This window comes from Engystomops pustulosus, chromosome 6 (genome assembly GCF_040894005.1).
Source record: "Engystomops pustulosus chromosome 6, aEngPut4.maternal, whole genome shotgun sequence".
NCBI lineage: Eukaryota > Metazoa > Chordata > Amphibia > Anura > Leptodactylidae > Engystomops > Engystomops pustulosus.
Genome location: NC_092416.1, coordinates 32,500,694 through 32,523,733, shown reverse-complemented (window position 1 = coordinate 32,523,733; position 23,040 = coordinate 32,500,694). Strand labels below are relative to the sequence as shown.

General features: G+C 43.4%; 2 protein-coding genes across 3 annotated transcripts in view; one reads left to right on the top strand and one right to left on the bottom strand.

Moving 5' to 3' along the window:
- Positions 1–4,796, bottom strand: part of LOC140134852 (NXPE family member 1-like) — an 88,274-nt gene extending 83,478 nt beyond the window's left edge. The window contains exon 1 of one of the 2 annotated variants that reach the window (XM_072155592.1): positions 4,693–4,796. The gene's annotated coding sequence lies outside the window, so the exon portion shown is untranslated. The remainder of the gene's footprint in view (positions 1–4,692) is intronic. The other variant, XM_072155590.1, reaches the window with a different exon arrangement.
- Positions 3,899–23,040, top strand: part of LOC140065885 (NXPE family member 4-like) — a 30,591-nt gene continuing 11,449 nt past the window's right edge. The window contains exons 1-4 of the mRNA XM_072113446.1: positions 3,899–3,995; positions 6,700–7,403; positions 10,374–10,484; positions 16,457–16,680. Coding sequence (XP_071969547.1) covers positions 3,903–3,995; positions 6,700–7,403; positions 10,374–10,484; positions 16,457–16,680 — 1,132 coding nt within the window. The 5' untranslated portion in view covers positions 3,899–3,902. The remainder of the gene's footprint in view (positions 3,996–6,699; positions 7,404–10,373; positions 10,485–16,456; positions 16,681–23,040) is intronic.

Genomic DNA, 23,040 nt, shown 5'->3' with positions numbered 1-23,040 from the left:
GGGTCTGAAGGTCTTCTCTTGTAGGCAGCGCCACATTATGGGCCTTCCAGTCCCACACATCACATGTGGGTGAAGTAGGTGAGGAGGCACCAGGCCATTTCCCCCCACCACCTGAAGCAGGAGGATTGAGAGGGGGGTTAGGGCTTTGAGATGATGCCCAGCAGGGAGAGGCCCCCAATGAGGCAGAGTGGGCCCCAAGGCTTGGTGGAGAGAGCCCAGGCTGGTTTTCCAGAGGGGGATCATTGTGAGCTCCCTCTGACATGGCTGGTGAGCCTGAGGAGGAAGGGCTGGGGACTGTAAGTCTTGTTGCATCCCTCTGATGAGCTTGGTGACCCATTTGCTTCTGGCAGAGCCGCCAAGTCTGGCCAGGTGGCACGTGTGCGCTGTACTAAGGACTCTGCCACTGCGGCTCGCTTCTCTGGGCCTACCTGGGCCGGAGCAGAGTGTGCTGTCTTCCTATGCGGTCCAGTCCCAGCCGCTGTCTCCCCGCCGCCCATCGGAGCGAGTGCAGCTGCAACAGGAGCAGGTGCGGGCTGGAAGAACATCACGCTCCCCTGTGTCTTCGCAGAGGAAGCGCCGGGACTCGTAGTGCCAGCGGCAATCTTGGATGATGCAGGCTTCTTGCTGACAGAGGCGGACGGCTCGAAAAAATTAGCCAGGCTCCCATTTTCCTTCCTTGGACAGGATCTCCCGGTACTCCTGCCGCCCTTGCCCACCATCATAGCTGGGGTAGGTAATGCTGGATGCATTGCTGCCTCGGTATAGCTGGGTTACGGAGCAGAACACTAGGATCATGCGTCTTAACTCGCCATCAGCTAGCCACGCCCCCGACATGCTCTACTTTTTAACTTAACTGAAACATGGTCCATAAAAAAAATAATCGGTCATATGAAATGGTCCATTAAAAAGTATTGCAATAGGACGCAGATTGATCATGGGTTGGTGCTAAGTGCCCCAGCGTGTGATGCTGCCCCCGCCACCGGCAGCACGGAGCAGTGATGTGCTGCGCCACCAGAGCTCTTCTACACTCAATCTGACCCGGTATAGAATTGACACCTTCCGCTTCAGGCTCAAGTTTTCCGCTGTCATGTGAACAAACACTCATACCCCAATTTTTAAAGGGGTATTCTCATTTGTAATATTTATTATATATCCACAGAATACTTTATAAATATACTCTAAATACAGGACCCACCTCTGGGATCTGCACTTAGCTTGATAACGGGGGTCCGCTTCCCCCCTACCTGAGTCCTGGCATGCCCATCTACATTCTGATCAATCAGATTTCTGAAAATATCCTATTTTCAAGAATTGTTGGTTCCAAAGCAGGAAAAGAGTATTAATTAAACTCAGACTTTTCAACATTCTCAGAATATTAAGTTAATTGGACAGGCAGGCAGTAAATTAAATCTTAAGTGCACACCCATTGTGTAAAATGGTAAAACTTACCTAGTTAACCTACTTCTACAGTCTTAATTACATTGGATTCATAGGCGATACAGGCAGCAGTACGGTAAGAGCACAGCTGTGTCAGTTTGTTTAAAGAAATATAGATAGAAACAGAGATAGATAGATAGAAAAATAGATAATGGATAAATAGATAGATAAAAAATAGAGATAGATAAAAGATAAACAGATAGATGTGGATAGTTACATATGAGATAGATAGATCTAAGAAAGAGAAAAGATAGATATATGGATAGATAGACAGATAGATACATATGAGATAGATATATTGATAAATAGATGGTTTTATAATAAATTGGGGCAGATTTATCTTTTTTTCTTGTGTTTTTGTGACTTTTTTGTATATATATATATATGTGTGTGTTTCTGCCATATTTGCAACTTTTTTTGAGACATTTTCGAGACTTTACAAATGTAACACCGCATGAATTTTAACCAAGTATGTCTTATTTAACTTAGGAATCCAGATATTTTTCCTAATTTATGATATGTGACTTTTCAAAGTCCTCTACAAAGGAGAAAAATGCCTGTGTGTTAGGCTATTTGCACATGTTGTGGACTGTCCTGCACAAAATCTGCATCCAATGGGCCACATGTATCACTAATTTTTTCTGTTATTTGTGCGCCTTTTGTACTGGCGCACTGCTTTTGTGCCATTTTTGCAATTAAACGCCAAACTAGCCACGCAGCAAAAATAACCAGCTTTCCCTCATTTATCCTAGCGATACAGATGTTTTGCTGCGCCTAATGATATTCATCAATTGCGACTTTTCATTTAGGCGCAAAAACGGGTGCAAAAACACTTCAGCCCGAAGGTGGTGTTAACTGTGAAGTGACACTGAGCCCCTGTGCAGAACAGCTCATTTCTAGCAGCAGAGCTCAGCCAGACACTGGAACATATAATAGATACATTACATACACTGCAGACACTAGAACATATAATAGATACATTAGATACATTGCAGACAGGAGCTGCAGACTCTATTTACAGTTCATCACCTTCTATTTACAAAACATTCTGCAAAACCCTGAGCTCAAAGCAAGAGCAAGAGAACTCTGCAGAATGTTGCAGATAGAACAGAGAAGTGTCCCCCATGTAATTCTGCACAGTATCGCCAGTGTGTCTGAGGGGGATACTGTGCAAAATTACTGGGGTGCCGCAGGAGATCAGCACTGGGGGATCCCCTCCAGGAGAAGCCCCTGCTGAGGAGGTCACTGGGTGCTGGGTGTCACACACCTGGGTGCTGCTGTGAGTGTTATCTTCATTCTGGGCTGTGGGAGAAGCAGAGAGGAGCTTGTAGCAGGATCACATGTAAGTGCCTGAATCTAACATTGCGCCGAAACTGCGACAAAATTACCTTATCACAGATGGTTGTAGCTTGTGATAATTCTGGCAAAACAGTGCGCCAGAATTTAGGCGCAGCTACTACACTTAGGCGCACAAAAGTGATAAATGTGGCCCCATACAAGCAGTTTTTATGTGCATTTTTCATGCAGATTTTCCGCATGCGTTATTTTTCCTCTGTTTTTCCCATTTCCTTTTGGTTGAGAGAATTCTGCATGAAAACTGCACATTGATGCAGATTTTCACTCTTCCATAAATTACATGCAAAAATCTGCATGTAAAATCCTCATGGAGTCCGCAGGGTGTGCAAATCACCTTATAGATTTCTGATTTGATTTATTGTCAAAATTTCAAAAACTTGTGTTTAATTATGTAACTTCATGTTTATTTTTCATATAAACATTTTGTTTGTCATATATGATACCTAAACAATATAAACTATCATAATATTGGGTTATTTACATGAAACCCCTCCCCCTCCCCGAACAGATCTGTCACTCAGCAGGAGGGAGGTCCCCAGTGACTTCAGTCTCCATATAAGGGCACTGACCTCCCTAGCAAACTACCAAATACATTGGCAACAGCCAATCACTATCTTCTGCTGAGGTTGACTCCTCCCCCTGCATTCATGGGGGGAGCTTTAGGCAACGTATAGCCCTCTATAAGTGATATATATTGTAAGGACACATTTCTAAGTCCCCCCAAGTTATCCTTATGATGTGAAAACAGAGAGGTCCTGACTATGTACATGAAATACAGTGATATGTTTGTATGTAAATAGTTGAAACAGTATTATTGAAATTTAAACATAAAATGATATCCCATTTTTGATTTTTATATTAAAAAAAAAAATTCACCCGCCAAAACCTAATATTAGGTTAAAGTGTTACATGATTTTTTTTATTGAGACTTTTTACAAAAATTTGATAGTCTCAAAAACAAGCCGCCGAGAATGAACACATCTTTCTTAACAAAGTTTGACATTAGATAAATATGGTGCAAAATAGAGACAATTTAGGTGCAAAAAAAAACACACAATAGAAATGTTTTTTTTAAATCACCCCCATTGTATTGTGTTTTTGCAGGCATAATGTCCTTCCGCGTGTCATATATAGGTTATCTGATACCTCTGTTTGCGCTCTGTTTCCTGGCCAGCATTATATATCATCAGGACCAGAAAGAGGTAACAAATGTTATAACTCGTTTTATGAATGTTTTTGTCCTTGGAAGTGGCGACAATTTGCAAAAAAAAAAAGTTAAAATCCGACTACAGAGATACTCCATTCCCACTTATCTAGACAGAAACTGAAAAAGCCATTGGAATTGCTGGCAAAAATTGTGTAAAGCAATCATAAAGTAAGACTGTAAAGTAAAAAAAAACGTTTGCCTAGCTCTGCAATTCTCTAATCTACACTCATTGGGGCAGATTTACTTACCCGGTCCATGCGCGATTCAGCGGCGCAATCTGTGTGGATGATTTGGGTTCTGCCGGGATTCGCTAAGGTAGTTCCTCCGACGTCCACCAGGTGTCGCTGCTGCGCTGAAGTTCATCGGAATGCACTGAACTTCACCAAGCCGGGCCGAGTGCAGGTAAGCGCGTGTCCAGCGACACTTTTTTTTAAAAAATGCAGCGGTTTTTCCGAATTCGTCAGGTTTTTCGTACGGCCACGCCCCCCGATTTCCGTCGCGTGCACACCGGCACCGATGCACCACAATCCGATCGCGTGTGGGAAAAACCCGGGGAAATTCAAGGAAAATCGGCGCTAAACGGAAAAATTTGGGTAACCCCCCTTAAAAACGCGATTCGGGCCCTTAGTAAATGACCCCCATTATATATCTGCCGCCATTTGTCAGCTAACAGGCTGAAAGGTAGAAGTTACCTTATCTCTCTGGCTGTCTTTATGTGGTTGGTGCCATGGGAATCCATAGCCAGGCAGAGGAGAGGAAGGTGGCTCATGAACAGTAAAAGCTACCGGTAGCTCCAGGACCTGCCATGATGTCATAAGAATGTGACTAATCATATGCTTCAGGTCACCCAATTAGATACCAGGAATGGGATGTAGCAGAGCTGTTTGTGAGAAAGTTTGAATATCGTAGAAATGTGTCTGTATGCAAGTATGAGGGTTCACACGTGGCAGTAACGCAAGCGTTTTCAAATGCATGAGAATAGCTTAGAAGAGCAGATTTGCCTGATTTGGCTTTGTTAATCTTATGTTAACACTTGTACTTATTAGCACTATGTTAATGTAGGTGTTAACATTGAATTTGAAATGTATCCTGATTGGCTGAGCAGTTTGTGCACGTTCACATGAATGTCCTGAGTGCTATTGGCATCACTGCCCTTGGCTGATGTCACAACCCGGAAGTCCTGCCCACCTCAGGAAAAGATGAGAGGGTTTTACAGATAGCCTCATATAATAATAATAATAATAATAATTCTTTATTTATATAGCGCACACAGGTTACGCAGTGCTGCACAAGCATGTCAAATCGGTCCCTGTCCCCAATGGGGAACCTAGCAGTATGTTTTGAAGTGTGGGAGGAAACCGGAGTACCCGGAGGAAACCCACGCAAACACGGAGAGAACATACAAACTCTTTGCAGTTGTTGACCTGGGTGGGATTCGAACCCAGGACCCCAGTGCTGCAAGGCAGATGTGCTACTCACTCAGCCACCGTGCCACCCTACTCATATATCTATTAGCTCTATATCTCAGGATAGGAAGAAGCCAGCAGCATAATACAGGTATCTTTGGAATTGTTGTCAAAGGCTCTCACCAGCTGTGCTAAATCTATTTCTTTCAAGTAAATTTAAAGTTATGCTTAAATGAGACAGTGAAAATTGCACACAAAAAAAGTTCAGCTACAGTGAAGTGAAGTGAACATCGGCAGCATCCAGTGATTGGCTGTTGCAGATGTTGAGGGTGTCTCCTGAGTGACATAATTGTCTAAATATGGACAGTTACATCACTAGGGAAACCTGCATAGCATATGCTCAGCAGAGGCCAGGGATGGAAGTCATATAATTGCACCCGCCCCCACAGGCTGTTATGGCCTCCGCTCTTTGTATACTGCAGTCTCCAGCAGGAAGTAGAATGGACAAATGCTGCTTTCACCTAGTGTTTCTTGCTACAAGGAACATTTACTGAGCGGATGGCAGCAAAATGAATGCCCCCATCTTCCAGTATAAGTCATTAGACGCTCTCCTAACGTATGCGCTGAACAAATCCAAAAATCGTAATGTGAATGTAGCCTTATTTCAGTGGCATACAAAATGGACTAACATCTTTCTGTACGGTTACCATTTTATAGGATAGTTATCAGAGAGGTATGGGAAATAATAAAAAGACGCATAAACATTCTTTATACAGAGAATTAAATATTGCCAGGGAATACCCAAACACACAAGGTATAACTTCTGACCACTCCCTATTAGTAGTATGTATAGTACTTAGGAACTTGTTTGGATAGTGGAATTTCTCCTTATATCTTGACTTGTTTTCTTGGACTAAGCCTAAATAAGGTACTAAGGGTGAGGAGCGAGCCTCCATGTATATAAATGTGATTTAACATCACTGCCAAATAGGTTGGCACATCTCTGGTAGTTCCTCCATGAGATTGTATAATAAAGCCTTCTTTGTATTATGAATCAACCATTGTTGGAGTTGCTCCGTGTACCCACAGCTCCATAGAGAGGTAGAAAAATACTATACAATAAATAATAGACTTTAAAGTAAAATCTACATCCACAATAAAGTTGCAAAAAAACTGTAAAAATACCCTTAAAAAAAAAAAATCAGTGTGACTCTTGACTCTATACACTCATATGGAAGATTGTTTTATTACATTATTTCTACTATTAATAATAATATTTTTTCTGTTTGCCAGTGTTACCAAGAGAAGGCGCTCGTTATATTAAATAATGACATCATTTCAGAGAAAACATCAGAAAAAAACTCAGAGCTTAAAAGGCAGATAAAGGACATCTTCAACCAGATCGACCAGAAGATTCCTAATGTAACTTTTAGCCATAAAGACCAAACAACTAGCGCTAAAAAGAGCAGAGTGTTCATTAGAAATCCTCAAAACCGCTATTGTGTTGGGGACCAGATAACGGTACAAGTTGATGCCTATGACTATCTGGGGAAGAGGAAGACTTATGGAGGAGATTATCTGAGAGCCAGGATTTACAGCCCAGATAAGGGAGCAGGGTCCTCTGGGAGGATTGAAGATTTCAACAATGGATCTTATCATATTTATTTTACATTATTTTGGGAGGGGAACATTTCAGTGTCCGTCTATCTCATGCACCCAAGTGAAGCAGTCGCTGCTCTCTGGAGGTCGAGGAATACTGGGTACGGAAATGTTGGCTACTTAGGAAAATTCACAAGTGGAGATAAAGCCGTAGAGACAAAATGTGGCTTCCTTCTGGATAAAAAAGAAGAATTATGTGAATACGCCGACCATGAAGATGACGAATACTTTTATTGTGTTAAACCTCAGAATTTCAGCTGTCATTCCTTTACCGAGTTTAAAAATTGGAAAACTCTTATTACACACCTGTCCAAATTGGAAAACAGTCTCATTGAAAGGTACGTGACGATTTAACTTAATCCTACTTCTCCTCAATAATGAACAGTGTCCCAAGTTGTCTGGATAGGGGTGAAAAAAGTGTGAGCCCTGAGCTCACCACAACCTCTGGCCCTTCCTACTTGTCAGCCCTGCATTAAATTGCAGGCGACAATTGGGCGGCGCTCCTTACACTGGTAAGTGCATAGCAACAGAAGTGAATACAAAACAGATTCAGACAACAAACACAGGCTGGTAACAAGCAAGGTCAAACAAATTGGGTAAGAACCAAGATAGCATTGAGGTACAAAATCATAAGTGAAGTCAATATCACAGCAAAGCACAGTAGAATGCACAGAATCACTAGAGCCAAAAGTCAAGTCTTTACCTCCCGACGGACCACCCACTGACATTAGACTTCAGAGGGGCGCAGGTCCAGAATCTGCAGCGACGTCACGTGAGCCACGGGAGCAGAGACTCTAGTGAGAAGGGAAATGCGGTTTATTACCACTTCTTCCTTCTCCTTCCCTCACAGCATTGCACTGAAATAGCGGTATGCACCCCCGGATCTACAGACTCGGCGGTCACGTGACTGCCGGGTCTAAAGTGGTTAACCAAAACTGCTGGGTCTAATAAGACCCAGTACAGCTCTGATCAGAACCCCCAGTTACAGGTGATGGTTTCCCCCTTGTGTACAAGTTAATACTTGTAAAAGAAAAAAAAAAACTGTGAAATGTCCCCCAGGGTTTTTTTTTTGTGGCCTCAAGGGGACATATAAAGTAAAAACACACACACATAAATATGAATAAATATTCATAAAAAATAAATTTGCATTTCCCAATAAAAAATAAAATCCCATTTTACACTACAATAAAACACTGCCATAGTCACCCCGTTTGCCCGAGACTATACATATTGGGCCAGATGTATCACTCATTTTTTCTGTTGTTTGTGCGCCCTTTCATACTGGTACACCGTTTTTGCGCCATTTTTTGTGACTTAACGGCAAATTAGCTGCGCATCAAAAATAACCAGGTTTCCCTCATCTATCCTACCAATCCAGATGTTTTGCTGCGTCTAATGATATTTATCGTATGCGACTTATCATTCAGGCGCAAAAATGGGCGCCAAAACACTCCAACCTGAAGGTGGCGTTAACTGAGAACCCTGAGCAGAGCAGTTCATCCCCAGCAGCAGAGCTCAGCAGACACTAGTACAGATAATACAGACACTGCAGACACTAGTACAGATAATACAGACACTACATACACCAATACAGATAATACAGACACTGCAGACACCAGTAAAGATAATACAGACACTGCAGACACTAGTACAGATAATACAGACACTGCAGACACTAGTACAGATAATACAGACACTACATACACCACTACAGATAATACAGACACTGCAGACACCAGTAAAGATAATACAGACACTGCAGACACTAGTACAGATAATACAGACACTGCAGACACTAGTACAGATAATACAGACACTGCAGCCTTTATTTACAGGTCATGACCTTCTATTTACTAAACAATCTGCAAAAGCCTCAGCTCAGAGCAGGAGAGAAGAGAAGTTTGTAGAATTTTGCAGATACTACACAGAAATTTCCCCGTGTAGCAGGATGATCACACTGGTGTCTGAGGAGCATATTGGGCAGAATTACAGGGGTGCAGCAGGAGACCAGCACTGGGGGATCCCCTCCAGGAGAAGCCCCTGCTGAGGAGGTCACTGGGTGCAGGGTGTCACACACCTGGGTGCTGCTGTGAGTGTTATCTTCATGCTGGGATGTGGGAGAATCAGAGAGGAGCTTGTAGCAGGATCACATGTAAGTGCCTGAATCTAACATTGCACCTAAACTGCGCCTAAACTGCTCCTAAACTGTGTTAAAGTAAAGTGATTAATAAGAGGCAGGAAATTATCTTATCACATATGGTTGTAGCTTGTGATAATTCTGGCACAACATTGCGCCAGAATTTAGGCGCAACTACTACACTTAGGCGCACAAAAGTGATAAATGTGGCCCTATACAAAGTGATACATCTGGCCCATTATATATCAAAACGACCAAAACAAAATAGGGAATTCATTGTTGCTACTTCATCCAGTGACATTGAAAATGTATGTTCCTCGAATACATGTGAACTAAGATGTGTATGGGGGCATCTGTAGAAGGATTATTCACCACATGATGGCTTATACAGCCATTAACCTACGTCTTTGTAAATAGCTTAACCACCTCGCAGGGGGACAAAGAGTGGTGACAAGATGGTGTTGCTCATCTGCTATTTAAGTGTAGCAGTTGGGTTTGATCGTGGATACATTTGTGTTCTATAACCATGGCGACACATTGGCTTGCCTAGAAATGATAAAACATTGGATGTCTTTAAAAATACTGTTGGCAAAGTTTTCATGAAAAATCAATTAACAAAATGCAACAGAACTAGAAAACAATGGGGCAGATTTACTTACCCTGTCCAATCTCCATCCAGTGGCGCGTTCTCTGCGGTGGATTCGGGTCCGGCCGGGATTCACTAAGGTAGTTCCTCCGCCGTCCACCAGGTGGCGCTGCTGCACTGAAGTTCCCAGAGGCCCGCTGGAAAGCCCTGAAATTCACCGGCCTATTCCTAGTGAAGGTAAGTGCAATTTTCGCAACACATTTTTTTTTTTAAATGCGGCGGTTTTTCCGAATCCGTCAGGTTTTCGTTCGGCCACGCCCCCCGAACATGCCGGCGCCGATGCACCAAAATCCGATCGCGTGCGGCAAAATCCTGGGCCAATACAGGGAAAATCGGCGCAAATCGGAAATATTCAGGTAACACGTCGGGAAAACGCGAATCGGGCCCTTAGTAAATTACCCCCAATGGATTTTTTTCAGGTAATGTTTATCTAGCAAAAGTAATTGTTCTAAAAAATATTTCTTTTAATAATTTGTCAAATATTTGTCACTGTATTAAATTAAACATAACTCTAATTAATTTCAGCTCAAACGTCAGAGTGGATATTCCAGTCCGTTTTCAGGCGATTGATGTAGTTCGTTGTAGCAGTAAGTATATTGATCCTCTGCAAACCTGTCAAAATAATAATAATCAAAAATTCTGCACACAGATTACATAACGCTACACAGAGTTTTTGCCAAAATGGTCCCTGTCCCCAATGGGGCTCACAATCTAATCAGTCTACCAGTATGTTTTGGAGTGTGGGAGGAAACTGGAGGACCCGGAGAATGAGCTTTTATGATATCACACACACACATGTGATAAAATTGGATTGGTGACTTTAGGCCACCCAAGGTTTAACAGAATGAAAGGGCTCCATAAAGTACATAAATGTTAAGTACTTCTTCTTTACCGTTACGTCCACTACATTAACAGCTGCCGATGACTTTTTCACTGTTAATTACATTAACAAATTTAAAAGATTGTATTTTCTTCTGCTTCAAACACTAACCCTGTTTGGCAAGTTCCCTGATTCATAGAGGTGTTAAGAAGTTGTTGGTTGACTAACCCAATCATGTATTGTTGTGTATGTACTTAGCAAACATGGCGGGTGTCCCTAGAGGAGGATACTAACTCAGGGATTCCCATCAAGCCGCAAGGCAAGACAAGGGGATTCACTTAAAGGGAATCTGTCAGGACCATTTGGGACACAGGTCCTTATGGGATGGTGATTTGGTGTTCCAAATTGACCTGTAGGAATTTTTATGTGGGCATATGAGCATGAAATAAACGTTTATACCTACCTCTTTCCTCGTTCCCCTCCCCTTGCTTCATCCAGCAAGTGAAGCCGATGTAGTACAACTCAGCTTTATAGCACCAGCGGCGTAGGCGCGGCGCATGTGCAGAGAAGCTGGGACATTATCTTGGCTTCACTTGCCACGTTGCAAGAGGGGGCACAGGTGTGAGATTTGCAGATGTGAGTCTGATATGCCTTAGGTGAATAAAAAAAATATGTTTATACAGGTCAATTTGAGAAACCCTTGACCTCAGGTCCATACTGACCTGTAGTTGGTTTAGGGTCATTTAAAGCATGTAGTCATCACTGAACAAGGCAGTAGAGCTTTAGTTCCCAACATAGACTAACAGTGGAAATAACTATATAACTAAAGGGGGGGGGGTTGAGTAAAGCAACAAGCTACAAAAATACATTAGGAAAAATAAAATAAAATAAAGGGTGCTTCTAGAAACATACATAAACCAATAAAAAGAAACAATACGAAGCCTTGAACCAAATTAAGAAAATACAAAAATAATCTTTATAAATACAAAGACATCAACAATGTATCTACATATACATCACAACATCTACAGGCACGGGATTAGTCAAAGAAAAAAAGCAGGCCTAGATGTAATATGGCCAGGGATGGGAAACCAACAAGGCCACAGAATACACCACACGGTATGAATAAGAATTATGTAGAAAAGAAATGTGAGAAATTTTAATAATTAGTATAGCTGGCGAATACATTATAACATATGCCAATAAACATGTAATATAATCCCCAAAAGTTGCATCTTAATGTATATACAGTGTATTTAACTTATCCTCACATGAACTTAGTAGACTTAGACCTCACCAGATGATTTATATACAGCCCCATGTAGCCTAGAAGAGATTGAAAACATAAAACCATGTCTTCAATTATGGCATCAGTAATATAGGAATATACTTATCAGATCTCAAAAGCTTAAAAAAATGTTGTAAAGTATAAAAATTTTTGCACAAAGATGAAATAAGCAATTCTCTAATTTACTCTTATTAGCTATCAGCAGCCAATTGCCTGCTAGCAGGGGTTTTACCTTGTCCCCCTTGCTGCTCTGTCACACTTTGTTTATTTTGGTTGCCATGGGAATCTGTACCTGTACTATGGAGAGGAGAGGATGGTGGGTGGATCTTGTGGGGAGGGGCTAGCTGGGGCTTTATACTGCCCCAGGAATAGTATGTAGCAGTACTGGTTGTGTTTTAAGGTTTCCATGCACGTTTGAAAGTTTGAATGCACATATAAAGGCAGAGGCCAGGCTCCCGTCAATTGTAATAAAGGGCTATTAGATCCTGTACACATAGGGTGTTCTATATACAGTGCAACCTCCTTGCACAGGAGACAGGTGATCTGTAGATAGGGTGCAGCTTCCATAGAGTATGTAAAAAAAATAATCAGAGATTGACTAAATTCATTATAAATATATATATATACTTTGATGATACTGTAGGGCACATTTACTTACCCGTCCCGTCGCGATCCCCGAGGTGCGTTGTTCGACGAGGATTCAGAGCTTCCGCGATTCACTAAGATCGTGCGCCCGATATCCTGCATGTGTCGCTTCCCCACTCAGGTCCGCCGGAGTTCACCTTCTTCTTCCCGGTGTATGTGAGTGCACTCACCAACCATAACATGAAATACTGGTAAAACCTCATTGTACCAGCAAACTTGTGATTGTTGACCAAGGGGCTTTGGACATATGTGACTGTGCCCTAGCATATGGCACAATTGCATGATATCAAATTAAATGTCACAAAAATCTGATGGTGGGAGTCCAGAATCTACGATCCATACTGTCAGTGACTACGGACAATTTTATATTCGAGGTAGAGGAGGATCTACAACTTATCTATGTCTATCTTATTGTCAACTTTTGTTCAGAAATGAGAGAGCCGTGACATTTTAATTTTTTATCTCTACTTAGACGTTTCAGGGCTTGTTTCTTATGGGATACATTTTATTTTCCAGGGGCAACATTGTGTAATGCCTAAAACATATTGGCTAAAGTTTATTAACTTTAATGGGTTTGATAAAATAAAAACCATCAATCTTAACATTTTTTATACATAATTTTTTCAGCTATCATCATGTGCCATAACTACATTTTTTGTTATTTTATGGGCCAGTATGATTAACGGCATACCAAAAACAATAGTTTTTTGCAAACTACTTTTGTAAAAAAAAAGATTTTAATTTTGTGTGACCATATTTTGAGAGCCATAACATTTCCAGTGATGGAGCTTTTTGAGGGCTTGTTTTTATGGAGGACAATCTATACTTTTTATTGATATTGATTCTGGGGCACATATTTTTTCAAAAGTTTTTTTTTCTCTTTGTTTTTTTTAACATTTTAATGTGGCTCAGTCTATGAGATCTCCTGCTTCCTGGAATAAACCTCAGCATTAATTTAGTCCTGTTTATTCTGGCTCAGTGTTTGGGCATGATGTACAAGCCAACAGAAACTGAGAGTGGGAGAAACTGTGAGAAACTGTGATTTGAATTGGATGCAGAACACTCACTATTGTTTAAGGGGCCTTACTCTCCTGCCACAAGTTATACTGCAGAATAGGGAAAAATTATTCCCTGTCTTGTTATCAGTGGGGAGACCCCCTTAACACAAAGATTGTCAGTCATGGAGGATTTATCATACTATCTGGTTACTTTGTTCCCCAGTCTACTTTTCTCAAATGTGCAACTGATTTGTAAAACAGACACATGATGAGTAAAAAATGTGTCTTCCTTGTTTTTTCTTGTGTCTTTTTTCTGCTAAATTATTAACAGTTTTACAAAGAGGCAGATTTTGTCCCTACAAAGTCACTATTCAAAATAATGTGTGACAATTTAAAATTATAATTACTTTACGGGAGACGATGTCTCTGTTAACTATTTGATTGACCTTTTTTCTGTTTCCGCAGTTTTGTGTATTGCCATTAAAATCTAAAAACGTTAAAACTTTTTTTGGTAAGTATTCAAATAAGCATCACTTAGTTCCCCAATTTGACAGGTTGGTTTGGTACACAGCCCGAACTTTTCAATTGGTTACACATTTTTATTTGTGGAAAAGTCAATGGATTTTATTTATTATATTGAAAACTCTAGCTTGCTCAAAATCAAGTTACAGTTTATTTTTTAGATGTATTTGCATGTCGTACCCACATTGGGGCTCATTTACTAAGGGTCCTGCGGCTGCACTTTGGTTGGATATTCCGAAGATTTCCAATCGTGCTGGGGATTGTGTCGCACGCGATCGGATTTTGGCTCATCGGGGCTGGCTTGCGTGTGACACAAATCGGGGGTGGGCCGTCAGACAACCGGACGGATTCGGACTACGCACGAGGTTTAACATTTCAAATTGTGTCGCAAAACATGCACTTACAAGCACCGGAAGAAGAAGGTGAACTCCGGGAGACCTCGGCGGGGAAGTGACGGATGCAGGAACTCGGGCGTACGAGCTCCGTGAATGGCGCTGGACTTCATCTTCGTTGGACCGTCCAGATCGGGGATCGCGACAGGACTAGGTAAGTAAATTTGCCCCATTGTGTTCAATTTTTAAATAATTTCAGATCCTGCTTTTGCGACTTTTCAGGCTGCGACTTTTGTAAATGGAATGTACACTCACCGGCCACTTTATTAGGTACACCTGTCCAACTGCTCGTTAGTACTTAATTTCTAATCAGCCAATCACATGGCGGCAACTCAGTGCATTTAGGCATGTAGACATGGTCAAGACAATCTCCTGCAGTTCAAACCGAGCATCAGTATGGGGAAGAAAGGTGATTTGAGTGCCTTTGAACGTGGCATGGTTGTTGGTGCCAGAAGGGCTGGTCTGAGTATTTCAGAAACTGCTGATCTACTGGGATTTTCATGCACAACCATCTCTAGGGTTTACAGAGAATGGTCCGAAAAAGAAAAAACATCCAGTGAGCGGCAGTTCTGTGGGCGGAAATGCCTTGTTGATGCCAGAGGTCAGAGGAGAATGGGCAGACTGGTTCGAGCTGATAGAAAGGCAACAGTGACTCAAATCGACACCCGTTACAACCAAGGTAGGCAGAAGAGCATCTCTGAACGCACAGTACGTCGAACTTTGAGCCAGATGGGCTACAGCAGCAGAAGACCACACCGGGTGCCACTCCTTTCAGCTAAGAACAGGAAACTGAGGCTACAATTTGCACAAGCTCATCGAAATTGGACAGTAGAAGATTGGAAAAACGTTGCCTGTTCTGATGAGTCTCGATTTCTGCTGCGACATTCGGATGGTACGGTCAGAATTTGGCGTCAACAACATGAAAGCATGGATCCATCCTGCCTTGTATCAACGGTTCAGGCTGGTGGTGGTGGTGTCATGGTGTGGGGAATATTTTCTTGGCACTCTTTGGGCCCCTTGGTACCAATTGAGCATCGTTGCAACGCCACAGCCTACCTGAGTATTGTTGCTGACCATGTCCATCCCTTTATGACCACAATGTACCCAACATCTGATGGCTACTTTCAGCAGGATAATGCACCATGTCATAAAGCTGGAATCATCTCGGACTGGTTTCTTGAACATGACAATGAGTTCACTGTATTCAAATGGCCTCCACAGTCACCAGATCTCAATCCAATAGAGCATCTTTGGGATGTGGTGGAACGGGAGATTCGCATCATGGATGTGCAGCCGACAAATCTGCGGCAACTGTGTGATGCCATCATGTCAATATGGACCAAAATCTCTGAGGAGCTTCCAGCACCTTGTTGAATCTATGCCATGAAAAATTGAGGCAGTTCTGAAGGCAAAAGGGGGTCCAACCCGTTACTAGCATGGTGTACCTAATAAAGTGGCCGGTGAGTGTATATCTTTGTGCTAAGAAGCAGATGCAAGTGGATCTATAAAGGTTCAGGTTCAGAGAAGAAAAAAACCTGCAGAACCGGAATGGGCTTGGAATACCCGAGTGGATACGTCATGATTGACACATGGTATCCCAAAGGGTGCACAATGAGGATCTGCCACAGTATGGAAGAGCTGAACACATGTATGAAAGGGAAGTTCTTCTACATGTTTGGAGTCTCCACAATGCACCAGTGTAATCTGATGGTAGATGTCCTTTACTGTGTATTAACACCGTTGGGCAAAGAAATATATAGCTGTGGATGCTGAAAGGAACATATATGTTCTTTGGAGGACAAAGAAGGCCATTTATCTCGCCCCCGAGAAGAGCGCACAATTCCACAAGGGATTTATCTTATTGGAGGCGACTCACATACAGTGATTGCACTAATCATTGGAACACATTTCAGATGTTACCCTGTCCGTCACTATATCTGAAGACTTCTCAACATCCATCGGGCTATAGAACGTCTTTTCTTCGGGAGCCCAAAAACTAAAGTCATCATTAAGACTGAGAATACTGCTGAGATGGACACAGAAATTGAAACAGAGACTGATTTCCATGCGTACGTCCACTTTGCCATATTGGAGGTCATCTTCCAAGGTCTCAATGTTGGCTTTGTGAATGGTTGGGACATGACCACAGCCATGACCTTCAATGATCGTGAGAACAGAAGTCAGCATGTTTCCTAATGGAGTGCTGGTTATAAAACCCCTTTTGTTCCGTCTACTGTCCTTTTTGTGGTTATCCCACAAAAAATATTTACTTGTGATCCACAGATGATAATGTTTTCACAGTCAAAACAGTCCAGAGTTCCCATTTAAGGGGAATGTGAGTGAGCAGTAGTCAACCATACGTCCTGGCACTCGGGAACACCATCAGGTCATGACTGCTTGGACTGGAGTCATGGGATCAGACAGCTCTGCGATGAATAAAGGACCCGATCCCCTCCTGATGTGGTCCCTGCCACCGAGACTTTCTCGCTACATACTGTATTTGTATTTTACCAACATCAACCTTGTGTCCTGTAGTGTGTATATAAAGGTTTATGTGTATTATTATGCATCTCTCTATACATGTATGTTTGTGTACAGGATATATTCAAGATTTGTGCACAGATTTTCTTGCTAAAATCTCTGTCCCATTGAAATGATTGGAATCTCGGAGTATTCCACTGGAAATACAGGATATTCTGCCTTGTGAACATAATGGGGGTCATTTACTAAGGGCCCGATTTGCGTTTTTCTGACGGGTTATCCGAATCTTTCCGATTTGCCCCGGGATTTTGGCGCACGCGACGGAAATCGGCGCCGGCATGCACGCGAAGGAAATCGTGGGCGTGGCCATAAAAAAACCCGACGGATTAGGAAAAAACGCTGTATTTTAAAAAAAAAGTGTCGCTTGACATGCGCTTACCTGCACCCAGCGGAGGACGGTGAACTCCGGTGCAATCCGACGAACTTCAACGCAGCAGCGACCCCTAGTGGACATCAGGGGAACTGCCTCAGTGAATCCCGGCCGGACCTGAATCCTCCGCAGAGAACGCGCCATTGGATCGCGGATGGACCGGGTAAGTAAATCTGCCCCAATGTACCTACTATAATATGTACTGTCTATAAATACATGTACGGTAAATAACATAGGAAAAAAATTAAGTACATTATATAGCTAATGACAAAGTGAGCGGATTTAACCCTTTAATGACAGGGCCTTTTATGACAAAACATATTTATCAAATTTGCGGAGGTAGTGGTTTAGGGCCACAACAATTGTTTTGTTGAGCGTGATGCAGTGAGAAATGGAGAAGACAGAATGCGTAATAATCCACATCTGTCTCCTCTCTTGGGTCTCTGACAGCCAAAGACCCATCCTGCTCCTGTGATCTGTGCAGGAGCTGGAGAAACTGCAGCATTGTCTTTCGACATTGGGAGCAGCAACACCCATTGTTTAAAGGACATCTACCACCAGGATAAAAGACTGCACGCAAATTAGCCTGAGGGGCTCCATCCCATACGAACTTCTCAACAGCAGGGACATCCGAAAACACCGACAGAGGAAGAGGAGGGTGTGGATGCAGTCCACAATACTTTACTTTACTCTTTCCACCTGCCCATTAGACTGTGGGTGATAGGCAGAATAAAAGTCCAATTGTAGTTGAAGTTGGTTACAGAGTGATCAAACACGGTGTGTTGGGGAAGTCCATGGAGTCGGAAGATGTGATGGAAGAACTGGCTGGCAAGGTGTGGAGCAGATGGCAGACCTGGCTGAGGAACAAAGTGGGACATTTTGGAAAACCGGTCAGTTACCACCCAGATGACGCTGCACCCCAGGGTTCCCAGCCACACATGAGCAATGTCCCCAAGTCAGATTTGGGCCCACGCCGACTTGTAAGCTAGTGACCAGGTTTACAGATGAAGTAGTGGAGGAACCACTGCCCGGTCTACTATATTTATTTGCGAGGCTCTGGTATATTCAGCTCGAGCCAGCACTGAGCATTTACATAATGCTGTTTGCATTTCCCCTGATGAGTGCAGAGACCCATGCACGAAACGTGTTGGGAAAAGAAAAGCTTTTATATCCTTCAGCTTCAGGGTGTAACAGTCACGAATAGGGATAGAGATGGGACCGCCCAGGTAAGGGCCGTGAGCAATACAACCGGGGATCAAGGGAAAAAAAAACGCATTGTAGGGTTAATTAGGAGGATTCCTCCCCTGGACCCTGTGCCACCTGAAATCCCTGTTTGAAGACTGGTGAGAGCAAACTTGTTTTTCTATGTTGTACCTATCTGTTATTACTCTCAATCCCGTTATGAGACTGTAAGGATAAACACTAAAACTATTTATGCATCTTCCTCTGTATGACGTGTGCATCACTAGGTTTTTTCTATGACAATTTAAGTGACAATCATGAATTTGGTGAATTTGGTTTTATTGATCAATTCAAAGTTAAGTTTTATTTTTTGGCATTTGCTAATTGATACTGTGACTTTGGATGCCATGGTCAGTGACTAGTTTTTTGGCGAGATTGTGAGGCTATTTTGACTAGCATTGTGCGATTTTGCTTATTTACTCAGGGTCGTGGATCGCACTTTCGTCGGACTGTTCGTGGTTTTCGGGATTTGCGCCACTGGGACAGGTATTTAACAGGGGAGTGCGCTGGCATTTATGCGACAGAAATCGGTAGTCGTTTCTGTCAGACGATCTGACTGATTCGGACTGAGCACGGGATTCAACTTTCAATTTGCTTGCAAGACAATGCACTTACATGCATCGGGAAGAAGAAGGTTTACTCCGGGGGACCTGAGCGGGGAAGCGACACATGCAGGATATCGGGCACACGTTCTTAGTGCATGATTATCCGAACAATGTACTTTGGATGAACTCCTCAGACGGGTAAGTAAATGTGCCCCATAGTGTTCAGTTTGATGGTACAGTTAACTCATGACCACCCAGAGAAAATCTTATAGCTGCAATTACCAAGTTTCCATCCTAGATGCCTCTAGGGCTCACCAGACAGCTAATGACATGGAGAGGGACAAGTTTGCAACATGTATTAACACTTGCATCGGAAGGGCTGCGCACTGCCGGAGGCAAAAGGCTCAACTCCCCTTCATGGATGGTGCACCCCTGACTGTATACTTTTGAGGGTCTGGAGGATACAACTATATACTGTGAGGGTCTGGGGGAGTGACTGTATGCTGTGAGAGGTTAGCCAAGTGAATGTATACTGGGAGCGTAAATGTGTGTATTGGTGCCAGGGGTGGAGTGGCATCTCCAGCAGGTATTATTATATATCAGGCACCGGGGTAGTGGACCCACTGGACCACCGCAGACAATGACGTAAGCCGCCACCTGTGAGCAGAGTCTAAGTGGCACTCTTTTCACTTTTCGCCAGAGCCCGCCACAAAGCGGGTTGGACTTGCTGAGGTGTGGTACCACCAGGTCGCTCCACAGGCGCGACTTTGTCCGCGTCGGCAGCCAAGGCGAAGTACAAAGTTGTATAGCAGAATTGTGGTCGGGAACAGGCAAGAAGTCAGGACAGGCAGCACAGGATTGGAGTCGGGGATGTAGCGGAAGGTCAAGAACGGAATCAGGGTAACAACAGGAAATCTCAATATCAGCACAGGGCATAGGTAACAAGCTTTCTCAATGGCAACGAGGCACAAAGATCCGGCAGGGATGACAGTAAGAGGCAGGGCATTTATAGATCAGCGGATGGCCAGCGCCAATTAACATGTAACCTAATGAAGCAAATTTATCATCTAATCACACAATGGGGCTTGTTGACTAACGGTCGAGCTGCTCACTTTCGCCGGACTGCGCACCTTTTTCGGAGATTACACAGCCTGCACAGGTATTTAAGAAGTGTCTCTGCTGGGATTGTGGCGCTGCTCTGGCTTCCATGCGACAGAAATCAGGGGGCGTGCCGTCGAACGATCCGACTGATTCAGACTGAGCGCGGATTTTATTTTCCAATTGTGTTGCAAGATCAAGCACTTACATGCACCACTAAAACGATGGTGAACTCTGCCGGACCTGTGCGTTCACGGCAGGATAACAAAAATTGTTGTCACTTACCTCCAGCGTTGTTCTGATCCTCCCGTATGATCCAACAGTCACTTCTCCTCCATACTCTGTCTTTTCCTTCCTGCAATCAAGAAGAATGGCACTGGTAGAAGGTACTGCAGCATCAGCAATACTAGTGCCAATGCCATATATTTATTACATGTTTTTATTTATAGACAAATAAGTTAAAAAGTAAAAAAAAACAATTTTCTCTTCCTACAATGGCACTGGTATTGCTGACGCTGCAGTACCTGCTACCAGTGCCATTGTAGGAAGAGAAAATACTTTTTAACTTATTTGTCTATAAATGACAAACATGTAATAAATATAACTATTCTATCAAGTTAAAGAGAACCTGTCAGCAGAAATGTACCTAAAAAACAACATTTGAAGTGTATGCCTTTTAACCTATGCATCGATTGCTTTATAATATCATCTCTTACTGTTATGTTTATATCATTATGACTGCTGTATTGTGGTTTTATTATATGGTTGTCCACACATTGTTATTTATTTCTATAGGATGAATACCTGACCTGTGCCATGTTGTTAACTCATTCATCAGTGACTTTCAGTTTATATTTTGGCAAAATAAATACTTATAAAATTATTTAAAAATAAAAAAAAACCCTAAAGATACGCATGGTTTAAGTCCCTCCGGTCTGTAATATGGGTTTCTTTCTTGAGGAGACTTCAAAATGTTGGTAAATAAAATTGGAGCAATTGGAGCAAATTAACAACTTTGGAGCCTGGAGCCCCTCAGACTCATTTGCATAATTTTAAAAGCATTTTTTTTGTTAAAACAAGGGCATTGTCAGGCTTGCGGGTTGTGGATCCACTGGACCACTGCAGACGATGACTCAAGCCACTACCTGGGACCGGAGTCTAAGTGGTACCCGGTTTTCACCAGAGCCCGCCGCAAAGCGGGTTAGACAAGCTGCGGCGTGATACCACCAGGTCGTTCCTCAGGCGTGACTTGTCTGCAGTGGCGGCCAAGGTTGAGGTACAAGAACGGCAATCAATCTCGTGGTCAAAGTCCAGGCACAGGGTCAAGGCAGGCGGCAGAGATGCAACGTCAGGGTTCAATCCGAGGTCAGCAACAGGAGGTCCAAGCAGGGGGTACGGGAACACAGAACAGCAGCACGGAGGAACACAGGTATACGGAAACACGGAGGAGCTCAGGTAACACAGGAACACGGAGGGACACAGGAACGCAGGAGACACAGGAACGCAGGCTAATCGCAGTAAAGCTTTCTCTCAGGCTGTGAGGCACAAAGATCCGGCAGGGCTTGCAGGAAGAGGCAGGCTTACATAGATTTGGGCAATATGGCCAGCGCCAATTAATGGCGCGCTGGCCCTTTACATCTTGAGAAGGAGCCGCGCGCGCGCCCTAGCAGAGGAGGGAAACGAGCCGGGAGCCGGGCCAGGTGAGACGCGCTGGCGGCGTGCTGGCGGGGGCTGGGCAGCACGGGTGAGCCCGTGACAGGCATAAGTGTTAGGATCGGGTTGTGGACCCATTGTACCACCTCGAGTATTTACGACACCTGGGAGCAGAGTCTAAGTGGCACCTGATTTTCATCAGATCCCGCCGCAGAGCTGGAAGGACTTGCTGCGGCGGGATACCACCAGATCGCTCCACTGGCGTGACTTGCAAGGCAATGTACAGAGTCAGCAGACAAAATCAGAGTCACTATGAAGCGGAAAGTCAGGACACAGGATCGAGAGTCGGGGACGTAGCAGAAGGTCAAGACACGCAGCAAAGAATTGAAGTCAGGAACATGGCATAAGGTCACAACGGGTAATACACAGACAGTCAGGGAATGCTACCTCAATGGCATAAGGGCACAAAGATCCAGCAGTGGTCACAGGAAGAGGTAGCCAATTTACAGATTGTTAGGTGGCCAGCGCCAATTAGTGGTGCACTGGCCCTTTCAATTCCAGACGGCCAACGCATGCTCCCTAGGAGGCGGGGACACACGCTGGAGACCCTTGCTGGAGCGTGGCTAGGTAAGTGAAGCTGCTGGCGTGAGGGGTCACAGGGAGGCATGCGACTCGGGACATGGGTTGCAGGAGCACCCATTGCAAAAAGCAGCTTAAAAAAGGGCAGATCCTGCCAGAGGGGGCACACACAGTGTGCTTGGGTAACAATCCTTCATCCTGGTGGTAGAAGTCCTTTAAGACTATTTGAAATAAGTCTAATATTTTTATGTACCAGAACCAAGCTTCTTGTGAAAAGAGGGGGATTTCTTTTGTCATGTTTCATTTCTGTGATGAACCTGTGGAGAACCTGAAGGGCTCTTGAAGACATGTATGTTTGGAGCCACCTCAATTGTATGAGGATTTTTAAAGGAAACCTACCACCACAGATCTACCTTTAAAGATGGATTGGGTGGTAGGTGCATCTATTGATCTATTGGACGTGAGGATAGCCCTTTTAAGTTCTAATCCTCACGTCCCC